General features: G+C 38.1%; 1 protein-coding gene across 1 annotated transcript in view; it reads left to right on the top strand.

Moving 5' to 3' along the window:
• The window catches only part of LOC121369123 (leukotriene A-4 hydrolase-like), a 45,919-nt gene that overhangs the window by 22,328 nt on the left and 10,172 nt on the right, over positions 1–13,419 (top strand). The window contains exons 9-12 of the mRNA XM_041493986.1: positions 6,967–7,081; positions 7,597–7,738; positions 9,216–9,319; positions 11,155–11,231. Of these exons, the coding sequence (XP_041349920.1) occupies positions 6,967–7,081; positions 7,597–7,738; positions 9,216–9,319; positions 11,155–11,231 (438 nt within the window). The remainder of the gene's footprint in view (positions 1–6,966; positions 7,082–7,596; positions 7,739–9,215; positions 9,320–11,154; positions 11,232–13,419) is intronic.

The raw sequence follows: 13,419 nt of genomic DNA, 5'->3' as shown, positions 1-13,419 counted from the left end.
ACAGTACCAACAACATGCTCTTTCAAAATAATCACACCCAAATTAAGTGTGGATACATGTATGTCATACAGTACCAACAACATGGTCAAAATGATCACACCCAAATTAAGTCCGGATACATGTATGTCATACAGTACCAACAACATGGTCAAAATGATCACACCCAAATTAAGTCCGGATACATGTATGTCATACAGTACCAACAACATGGTCATACAGTACCAACAACATGGTCAAAATGATCACACCCAAATTAAGTCCGGATACATGTATGTCATACAGTACCAACAACATGGTCAAAATGATCGCACCCAAATTAAGTGCGGATACATGTATGTCATACAGTACCAACAACATGGTCAAAATGATCGCACCCAAATTAAGTGCGGATACATGTATGTCATACAGTACCAACAACATGCTCTTTCAAAATAATCACACCCAAATTAAGTGTGGATACATGTATGTCATACAGTACCAACAACATGGTCAAAATGATCACACCCAAATTAAGTCCGGATACATGAATGTCATACAGTACCAACAACATGGTCAAAATGATCGCACCCAAATTAAGTGCGGATACATGAATGTCATACAGTACCAACAACATGGTCATACAGTACCAACAACATGGTCAAAATGATCACACCCAAATTAAGTGTGGATACATGTATGTCATACAGTACCAACAACATGGTCAAAATAATCACACCCAAATTAAGTGCGGATACATGTATGTCATACAGTACCAACAACATGGTCATACAGTACCAACAACATGGTCAAAATGATCACACCCAAATTAAGTGTGGATACATGTATGTCATACAGTACCAACAACATGGTCAAAATGATCACCCCCAAATTAAGTGCGGATACATGTATGTCATACAGTACCAACAACATGGTCAAAATGATCACACCCAAATTAAGTCCGGATACATGTATGTCATACAGTACCAACAACATGCTCTTTCAAAATAATCACACCCAAATTAAGTGTGGATACATGTATGTCATACAGTACCAACAACATGGTCAAAATGATCACACCCAAATTAAGTCCGGATACATGTATGTCATACAGTACCAACAACATGCTCTTTCAAAATAATCACACCCAAATTAAGTGTGGATACATGTATGTCATACAGTACCAACAACATGGTCAAAATGATCGCACCCAAATTAAGTGCGGATACATGTATGTCATACAGTACCAACAACATGGTCAAAATGATCGCACCCAAATTAAGTGCGGATACATGTATGTCATACAGTACCAACAACATGCTCTTTCAAAATAATCACACCCAAATTAAGTGTGGATACATGTATGTCATACAGTACCAACAACATGGTCAAAATGATCGCACCCAAATTAAGTGCGGATACATGTATGTCATACAGTACCAACAACATGGTCAAAATGATCACCCCCAAATTAAGTGCGGATACATGAATGTCATACAGTACCAACAACATGGTCAAAATGATCGCACCCAAATTAAGTGCGGATACATGTATGTCATACAGTACCAACAACATGGTCAAAATGATCGCACCCAAATTAAGTGCGGATACATGTATGTCATACAGTACCAACAACATGGTCAAAATGATCGCACCCAAATTAAGTGCGGATACATGTATGTCATACAGTACCAACAACATGGTCATACAGTACCAACAACATGGTCAAAATGATCACCCCCAAATTAAGTGCGGATACATGTATGTCATACAGTACCAACAACATGGTCAAAATGATCACACCCAAATTAAGTCCGGATACATGTATGTCATACAGTACCAACAACATGCTCTTTCAAAATAATCACACCCAAATTAAGTGCGGATACATGTATGTCATACAGTACCAACAACATGCTCTTTCAAAATGATCACACCCAAATTAAGTGCGGATACATGTATGTCATACAGTACCAACAACATGGTCAAAATGATCACACCCAAATTAAGTGCGGATACATGTATGTCATACAGTACCAACAACATGGTCAAAATAATCACCCCCAAATTAAGTGCGGATACATGTATGTCATACAGTACCAACAACATGGTCAAAATGATCGCACCCAAATTAAGTGCGGATACATGTATGTCATACAGTACCAACAACATGGTCATACAGTACCAACAACATGGTCAAAATGATCACCCCCAAATTAAGTGCGGATACATGTATGTCATACAGTACCAACAACATGGTCAAAATGATCACACCCAAATTAAGTCCGGATACATGTATGTCATACAGTACCAACAACATGCTCTTTCAAAATAATCACACCCAAATTAAGTGCGGATACATGTATGTCATACAGTACCAACAACATGCTCTTTCAAAATGATCACCCCCAAATTAAGTGCGGATACATGTATGTCATACAGTACCAACAACATGGTCAAAATGATCACACCCAAATTAAGTGCGGATACATGTATGTCATACAGTACCAACAACATGGTCAAAATAATCACCCCCAAATTAAGTGCGGATACATGTATGTCATACAGTACCAACAACATGGTCAAAATGATCACACCCAAATTAAGTCCGGATACATGTATGTCATACAGTACCAACAACATGCTCTTTCAAAATAATCACACCCAAATTAAGTGTGGATACATGTATGTCATACAGTACCAACAACATGGTCAAAATGATCGCACCCAAATTAAGTCCGGATACATGTATGTCATACAGTACCAACAACATGGTCAAAATGATCACACCCAAATTAAGTCCGGATACATGTATGTCATACAGTACCAACAACATGCTCTTTCAAAATAATCACACCCAAATTAAGTGTGGATACATGTATGTCATACAGTACCAACAACATGGTCAAAATGATCACACCCAAATTAAGTCCGGATACATGTATGTCATACAGTACCAACAACATGCTCTTTCAAAATAATCACACCCAAATTAAGTGTGGATACATGTATGTCATACAGTACCAACAACATGGTCAAAATGATCGCACCCAAATTAAGTGCGGATACATGTATGTCATACAGTACCAACAACATGGTCAAAATGATCACCCCCAAATTAAGTGCGGATACATGAATGTCATACAGTACCAACAACATGGTCATACAGTACCAACAACATGGTCAAAATGATCACCCCCAAATTAAGTGCGGATACATGAATGTCATACAGTACCAACAACATGGTCATACAGTACCAACAACATGGTCAAAATGATCGCACCCAAATTAAGTGCGGATACATGTATGTCATACAGTACCAACAACATGGTCATACAGTACCAACAACATGGTCAAAATGATCACCCCCAAATTAAGTGCGGATACATGTATGTCATACAGTACCAACAACATGGTCATACAGTACCAACAACATGGTCAAAATGATCAGACCCAAATTAAGTGCGGATACATGTATGTCATACAGTACCAACAACATGGTCAAAATGATCACACCCAAATTAAGTGCGGATACATGTATGTCATACAGTACCAACAACATGGTCAAAATGATCACCCCCAAATTAAGTGCGGATACATGTATGTCATACAGTACCAACAACATGGTCAAAATAATCACCCCCAAATTAAGTGCGGATACATGTATGTCATACAGTACCAACAACATGGTCACAATGATCACACCCAAATTAAGTGCGGATACATGTATGTCATACAGTACCAACAACATGCTCTTTCAAAATAATCACACCCAAATTAAGTGTGGATACATGTATGTCATACAGTACCAACAACATGGTCAAAATGATCGCACCCAAATTAAGTGCGGATACATGTATGTCATACAGTACCAACAACATGGTCAAAATGATCACCCCCAAATTAAGTGCGGATACATGAATGTCATACAGTACCAACAACATGGTCAAAATGATCGCACCCAAATTAAGTGCGGATACATGTATGTCATACAGTACCAACAACATGGTCAAAATGATCACACCCAAATTAAGTCCGGATACATGTATGTCATACAGTACCAACAACATGCTCTTTCAAAATAATCACACCCAAATTAAGTGTGGATACATGTATGTCATACAGTACCAACAACATGGTCAAAATGATCGCACCCAAATTAAGTGCGGATACATGTATGTCATACAGTACCAACAACATGGTCAAAATGATCACCCCCAAATTAAGTGCGGATACATGAATGTCATACAGTACCAACAACATGGTCATACAGTACCAACAACATGGTCAAAATGATCACCCCCAAATTAAGTGCGGATACATGAATGTCATACAGTACCAACAACATGGTCATACAGTACCAACAACATGGTCAAAATGATCACCCCCAAATTAAGTGCGGATACATGAATGTCATACAGTACCAACAACATGGTCATACAGTACCAACAACATGGTCAAAATGATCGCACCCAAATTAAGTGCGGATACATGTATGTCATACAGTACCAAAAACATGGTCATACAGTACCAACAACATGGTCAAAATGATCACCCCCAAATTAAGTGCGGATACATGTATGTCATACAGTACCAACAACATGGTCAAAATGATCGCACCCAAATTAAGTGCGGATACATGTATGTCATACAGTACCAACAACATGGTCAAAATGATCACACCCAAATTAAGTGCGGATACATGTATGTCATACAGTACCAACAACATGGTCAAAATGATCACCCCCAAATTAAGTCCGGATACATGTATGTCATACAGTACCAACAACATGGTCAAAATGATCACACCCAAATTAAGTGCGGATACATGTATGTCATACAGTACCAACAACATGGTCAAAATGATCACCCCCAAATTAAGTGCGGATACATGTATGTCATACAGTACCAACAACATGCTCTTTCAAAATAATCACACCCAAATTAAGTGTGGATACATGTATGTCATACAGTACCAACAACATGGTCAAAATGATCACACCCAAATTAAGTGTGGATACATGTATGTCATACAGTACCAACAACATGGTCAAAATGATCACACCCAAATTAAGTGTGGATACATGTATGTCATACAGTACCAACAACATGGTCAAAATGATCACACCCAAATTAAGTGTGGATACATGTATGTCATACAGTACCAACAACATGCTCTTTCAAAATGATCACACCCAAATTAAGTCCGGATACATGTATGTCATACAGTACCAACAACATGGTCAAAATAATCACACCCAAATTAAGTGTGGATACATGTATGTCATACAGTACCAACAACATGGTCAAAATGATCACACCCAAATTAAGTCCGGATACATGTATGTCATACAGTACCAACAACATGGTCAAAATGATCACACCCAAATTAAGTGTGGATACATGTATGTCATACAGTACCAACAACATGGTCAAAATGATCGCACCCAAATTAAGTGCGGATACATGTATGTCATACAGTACCAACAACATGGTCAAAATGATCACCCCCAAATTAAGTGCGGATACATGAATGTCATACAGTACCAACAACATGGTCATACAGTACCAACAACATGGTCAAAATGATCACCCCCAAATTAAGTGCGGATACATGAATGTCATACAGTACCAACAACATGGTCATACAGTACCAACAACATGGTCAAAATGATCACCCCCAAATTAAGTGCGGATACATGAATGTCATACAGTACCAACAACATGGTCATACAGTACCAACAACATGGTCAAAATGATCACCCCCAAATTAAGTGCGGATACATGAATGTCATACAGTACCAACAACATGGTCATACAGTACCAACAACATGGTCAAAATGATCACACCCAAATTAAGTGCGGATACATGTATGTCATACAGTACCAACAACATGGTCAAAATGATCACCCCCAAATTAAGTGCGGATACATGTATGTCATACAGTACCAACAACATGGTCAAAATGATCACACCCAAATTAAGTGTGGATACATGTATGTCATACAGTACCAACAACATGGTCAAAATGATCGCACCCAAATTAAGTGCGGATACATGTATGTCATACAGTACCAACAACATGGTCAAAATGATCACCCCCAAATTAAGTGCGGATACATGAATGTCATACAGTACCAACAACATGGTCATACAGTACCAACAACATGGTCAAAATGATCACCCCCAAATTAAGTGCGGATACATGAATGTCATACAGTACCAACAACATGGTCATACAGTACCAACAACATGGTCAAAATGATCACCCCCAAATTAAGTGCGGATACATGAATGTCATACAGTACCAACAACATGGTCATACAGTACCAACAACATGGTCAAAATGATCACCCCCAAATTAAGTGCGGATACATGAATGTCATACAGTACCAACAACATGGTCATACAGTACCAACAACATGGTCAAAATGATCACACCCAAATTAAGTGCGGATACATGTATGTCATACAGTACCAACAACATGGTCAAAATGATCACCCCCAAATTAAGTGCGGATACATGAATGTCATACAGTACCAACAACATGCTCTTTCTATCACTCGGAAGACCTCGGCCAATTACAAATTCTCTAGGTTTAATGTTAGCCACAGCTGAAAATATCACCTTCCCTTCTAACCAAGTTGTGACCCACTGCTATGACCAACTTCACTCGTGAAGAACTACATGTATGGGTATTGTACAACATTCCTGAAAATAGCATTTCTTTCATATATCACATCTCAAAACCATTTACCAACAAGAAAAATTGGAAAAAGCTGTCCTGTTGTGATGTTCTTGCCCTGTAGAGTGTATTCCACTTTGTTTAACAAAAATTAAAAAATTAAAATAAAAACATCTCCTGCCCACATTTGAAAAAAAAAAGATACTCCCCAACTAATTTTTTTTTTATATGGCCTAATTATATAGAAACGCAGATACTATGTTGATGTGGAACCTATTTAACAGAGTGTGGTTTCTGTGACAGGTTGAATGAAGGTCATACAGTGTTTGTTGAAAGGAAGATAGCATCCAGGCTCCACGGAGGGGAACAGATGAGACACTTCATGGCTTCTGAAGGATGGGATGCGCTACAGAATGCGGTTAGCGTAGCATTTGTTTGTAATAGTATTTTTCAGGGTTTTTTTTGTATTTATGTGAAATAAAGTTTAAAGTATTCTGTCCAGGGCTCTCCCCAGGGTTGATGATTAGTTGTTAGTGGTTGGGAATGAAGAGTTGGTGTAGTGGTCTTTTATGTCCTTATTGAGCCATTCAAAGTCCTTATTGAGCCATTGAAAACTAAGTCTGATTTTAAATGTTAATTAAGAAAAGATGTGTAGTTTTCTTGAAGAATATTAGAACTAACAAGGAAAGATAAAAAGTTGAGGTTCATAACTGATTGGTAAAAATTATCATAGCTTCAAAATAGCCTTTTATATTGTCTTCAAGGTCTAACTTTTCCCAAAGTTTTCAGTGGATTAAGAAGAATAACTATGCAACTTGTCAGTTGGTCTAGTATTTGAGTTATCTCCCTTATCACATTGGATATTAGTGAAAGCTGTATCATGTGTTCCATGAACCCATTTCTACTTAAAGTATTCTGTATTTGTTAATGTAGGTGAACACTTTGGAGAATCCACTATACACGAAGCTGATTCCCGATCTGAAAGGGGTGGACCCTGATGATGCATTCTCCATCGTTCCCTACGAGAAGGGATTTGCCTTGCTCTTCTACCTAGAAACCCTTGTTGGAGGTCCAGGTAACATGATTATATTGTTACTGTCTTAGTGTTTAAAATCAGTGGTTGAATATCTGTTTGGGATGCAATAGGTTGATAGCTTGTAGGTGACGTAGGTTGCAGACCTCACCTGGAACAAAATTGAGGGGAATGCTCCTCTAATTTAGATTATGGGGAGCCATTTAAGTTATTCAGGGCTGGGAATTCTGCTCAGATCAGCTGTTTTCCTCTCATGGCACATTGCCTTTCCTCGCATTTCAATCGTCCTTTCCTCCAAAATGTGTCCGATGGCACAAAGTTTAACCTACGTTTTCAAGAATTTCTGGGACCACTCTAGACTTCCTCTTTTTTTTTTTACAGTTCACCGATTCTCACCCTGAGTTATTACCATACTGATATCTTATAAATTCACATGCTAAGGAGAACTAAACATTACTCTGCTTGAATTAGTCTTTGTGGAGTGAGACTGATAGCTCCCACCCTTAAATGGTAGGGTCTGACATTGTACAATTGATCCAGGTTGTAACATTGACTGAGTTAAGTTCTAGGATTGATCCACATCAATTGAGGTGATTTGTAGGATTGATACCCTCTGATGAGAGAGTTGTAGGATTTGATCCTTCCTGGAATGAGGTAAGTGGTAGGATTGCCGCCCACCACCTCATCCCCCACCCGCCACCAGAAAAAAATGTTATAGGACTGATAATCTGACATGAGTTTGGTTACCGTGAGATTAGCTACATGTAAGTCTTGGAATTGATCCCTTGGAGATAAAATGGGTTGGTGAATTGATCCCAACAATATTGGTTCCCCTTGGTAAACCATTACGATTTTCATCCAAACAAACTCTGCCATGTATTAGACATGTCATAGGTGATGGTATGTGTTACAGTGTCGACATGGAAAATCTTATGTATGACCAGTTGCTGTCAATTGATAAAGGAAAGGAATGTTTTTAATGACTGTTCAGCAGATTTTGGATGTTTGGTGTCCAACATATTGTTATGTTGACATTTTGGTTCATAGAAACATAAACATTGCAATGCAACCACATAGGCTACTCTAAAGCAGCAAGGGATCTTTTACATGCATTTTCCCCATAGACAGGACAGTACATACCATAGCTGTTGGGGCACTGGTTGGGATGGAAGAAAACATATCCTGCAACCCCTTGCACCTCAGGTGAGTACTCTACCACTGAGCAACAAGTATCCTGTGGTGGAATTGGGTTAAATTGGGTTTGGTTCTCCCTTTTCCAATCAAAGCCCCATTACTGGTATGTCAAAGGCCATGGTATATGCTGTCCTGTTTGTGAGACTGTGTGTAATAAAAATTCCATTCTACAATTCAGCTTACATGTATGTGGTCGGTGTGGGTTTCATCCTCTCTCACAGTCTAGATCTTAGACACCACATAGCCACAGAGGTTTAATTTTGCAGTTGTTTCTGTTTTCTTTATTCCAATAATATTTCAGAGCATTTATTTGTTTATTCTTCAGATGTGTTTGAAAAGTTTCTGAAGGCCTACATTGACACTTTCAAATACAAGTCGATCAACTCCAAAACGTGGAAGAATTTTCTCTTTCTTCATTTCAGTGATACGGTAAGATTTCAAGTCTTGGTTCACCTTTATTGTCACAATTAACAAAGATGTTAATATTATTATAACAAAAATTATTAGTCCCCTATAGGTTTCGTCTCTGTCCATCTGTCCTACATTGGTTTTCCGCTCTTTTAGTTTTTTTACAATGCCTCAAAATAATGAGTTGAAATTTTGTGTATACATGTAGCTTTATTATTTACTGTTACAGATCAAGTTTGACTTTCTGGGCAATTTGTTTGACACCCAATAGCTGATCTCTATTTTTATGCTAGGGTGTCATTAAACATACATTCATTCAGGGCAATCTACCCATTTTTCCACATAGAGTTATGGCCCTTGAACTTAGAAGATATGAAAATATGTTGGGGCCCGGTATTGTTTTAGCAGTACACTCAGAATGCTTGTTCAGAAATGAAACGGGTCTCAGTGATGTAGTGGTTAAATCGTTGGCCCTAATGCTTGACACACACTTACTAATTAATGCCATCTCGACTATCACATCGGCAGTAGTCTGAAAATGTTTACCAGTACACACCAGCCGACACGACTGCCTAATCGTGGCAAAACTGGGAGATTAGACACAATTGTCGCCTCTTTGCCCAGCTCACCCCTTCTGATTAATGCTGACATGAATGTTTAGTGGGTGCAAAACAGATTATACACAATTTTTGTGTCTTTACCCAACACACACCTACCGATTAATGCTGACACGACTGTCAAGTCAGTGTTAATCGGTAGGTGTGTGCCAAGCATAAGGCTGGTGGGTCGTAGTGAGGGGGATTTAGCTAGGTTGGTAGTGCTTGCCTGAGGTGCTTACATTGTAGGTCATAGGATTAAACTCCGTGGTGGACCCATCGAGTGAGGTTGAATGTTCAGTGAGAATTCACCAGGCTGTACCAGTCCAAGGTGCTCTTTTGAAGTTTATTATGTGATGTAATTGATTGAGAGATAAAAAGTAAACTTCAAAAGATCATTTCTACCCCGGGTTGGGCCCCTGGCCTCCAGAGGCCGAACCCTGGGTGGACATGCTCGAAACCTTCGTGGTATATGAGCATGTAAATGTTTTTCAGATCGGATCAAAAGATCACATTAAACCTAAATCCCCCTCACTATGACCCACCAGCCTTTTGCTTGGCACACACCTGTGGATTAACACCAACTCAACAATTGCATTCACATTAATCAGAAGGTGTTTGCTGGGCAAAGACTTGACAGTATTACTAATAAAAAGAAAGCTTTAGAAATGCGGGTTAAAACAAAATGTTTTATGATTAAACAGAATGTCGGTCACAGGAAAGGAAGGAAATGTTTTATTTAACGACACACTCAACACTTTTTATTTATGGTTATATGGCATCGGATAACTTATTTAGTGTCAGAAAGTATATTCTTCCCCTCTAACATAAAGACTTATGTTGAAATTTAAATTATTAACATTAAAAAAACTTTTTATGGTCCTTTCGACAGGGAATGCCTTTTTTCATACTACATGTATGTAATGTACTACACATTATTTATTTCTGAGCTGATTATTTTCAAAATTGCACACAATATATATATATATACCAGTATATATATATATATATTTTTATTTTATTTCCAAAACACTTTTACTTTTTTCCTCACATCAAACCAAATTGAAATTATTTATGACATTCTTTAGATAGACAATTTGCTGTACATGTACCTGTAAGTGCATTTCACCCCCATTTCATTTGGTTTGTCTAAGCATTCTAACAGCTAATCAAATAGCTATAATATTCCACTCTGCCCAGGGTACTCATTTCTAGAAGAGCTAATTCATCATTTGTTTTTTTGTTGTTTTTTTTTACCAGGAAACACAGAAAGTCCTAAATGATGTGGACTGGGATGCGTGGTTCTTTGGTGTCGGTATGCCTCCGGTTAAACCAGAGTGAGTGATTAGTTTTAAATATATTACAATCTTCTGACAATTTGTGTAACCCATTTATTAGCAAAAACAAATTATGGGCACTAATTAAATTTTTGGATAACCTGTTATGTCCTTATAAATTATGTCCTTAGTTTAATGGGTAAAAGAAAATTAGCTTGCACAAAAATAGAGTTACCTGAATGACACGAAAAATGAAATGATTATTCTCGGTTTTCAGAAGTCTGTATTATGATTAATGTAAAAGATTATTATCTTATTATAAAGTTTTTCTCAAGTTAGACTGATTCTCACACCCATTGCGAATCTTGAAGTTATCAGCTAGACTGATTCTCTGTCCATTGAGAATCCTCAAGTTAACAGCTAGACTGATTCTCTGTCCATTGAAAATCAACAAGTTAACAGCTGGACTGATTCTCTGTCCATTGAGAATCCACAAGTTAACAGCTGGACTGATTCTCTGTCCATTGAGAATTCTCAAGTTAACAGCTAGACTGATTCTCTGTCCATTGAGAATCCACAAGTTAACAGCTGGACTGATTCTCTGTCCATTGAGAATCCACAAGTTAACAGCTGGACTGATTCTCTGTCCATTGAGAATTCTCAAGTTAACAGCTAGACTGATTCTCTGTCCATTGAGAATCCACAAGTTATCAGCTAGACTGATTCTCTGTCCATTGAGAATCCTCAAGTTAACAGCTAGACTGATTCTCTGTCCATTGAAAATCAACAAGTTAACAGCTGGACTGATTCTCTGTCCATTGAGAATCCACAAGTTAACAGCTGGACTGATTCTCTGTCCATTGAGAATTCTCAAGTTAACAGCTAGACTGATTCTCTGTCCATTGAAAATCAACAAGTTAACAGCGTGACTGATTCTCTGTCCATTGAGAATCCACAAGTTAACAGCTGGACTGATTCTCTGTCCATTGAGAATCCACAAGTTATCAGCTAGACTGATTCTCTGTCCATTTAGAATCCTCAAGTTAACAGCTAGACTGATTCTCACACCCACTGAGAATAGCTAGACTGATTCTTTGTCCATTGAGAATCCTCAAGTTATCAGCGAAACTGATTCTTTGTCCATTGAGAATCCTCAAGTTAACAGCTAGACTGATTCTCTGTCCATTGAGAATCCACAAGTTAACAGGTAGACTGATTCTCACACCCACTGAGAATAGCTAGACTGATTCTTTGTCCATTGAGAATCCTCAAGTTAACAGCTAGACTGATTCTCTTTGTCCATTGAGAATCCACAAGTTAACAGCTAGACTGATTCTCTGTCCATTGAGAATCCTCAAGTTATCAGCTAGACTGATTCTCTGTCCATTGAGAATCCATAAGTTATCAGCAAGACTGATTCTCTGTCCATTGAGAATCCTCAAGTTTAACAGCTAGAATGATTTTCTGTCCATTGAGAATACTCAAGTTAACAGCTAGACTGATTCTATGTCCATTGAGAATCCTCAAGTTAACATCTAGAATGATTCTCTGTTCACTGAGAATCCTCAAGTTATCAGCTAGACTGATTCTCTGTCCATTGAGAATTCACAAGTTATCAGAAAGACTGATTCTCTGTCCATTGAGAATCCTCAAGTTTAACAGCTAGACTGATTCTATGTCCATTGAGAATCCTCAAGTTAACAGCTAGACTGATTCTCTGTCTATTGATAATCCTCAAATTATCAGCTAGACTGATTCTCAGACCCATTGAGAATCTTCAAGTTAACAGCTAGACTGATTCTCAGACCCATTGAGAATCCTCAAGTTAACAGCTAGACTGATTCTCTGTCCATTGATAATCCTCAAATTATCTGCTAGACTGATTCTCAGACCCATTGATAATCCTCAAATTATCAGCTAGACTGATTCTCAGACCCATTGAGAATCCTCAAGTTAACAGCTAGACTGATTCTCTGTCCATTGATAATCCTCAAATTATCAGCTAGACTGATTCTCAGACCCATTGAGAATCTTCAAGTTAACAGCTAGACTGATTCTCTGTCCATTGGTCATCCTCAGATTATCAGCTAGACTGATTCTCTGTCCATTGATAATCCTCAAATTATCAGCTAGACTGATTCTCAGACCCATTGAGAATCTTCAAGTTAACAGCTAGACTGATTCTCTGTCCATTGGTCATCCTCAGATTATCAGCTAGACTGATTCTCTGTCAATTGACAATCCACAA

Source organism: Gigantopelta aegis, chromosome 3, assembly GCF_016097555.1.
Source record: "Gigantopelta aegis isolate Gae_Host chromosome 3, Gae_host_genome, whole genome shotgun sequence".
Taxonomy (NCBI): Eukaryota; Metazoa; Mollusca; class Gastropoda; order Neomphalida; family Peltospiridae; genus Gigantopelta; species Gigantopelta aegis.
The sequence above is the reverse complement of the archived record's forward strand: the minus strand, read 5'-3'. Positions and strand labels throughout refer to the sequence as shown.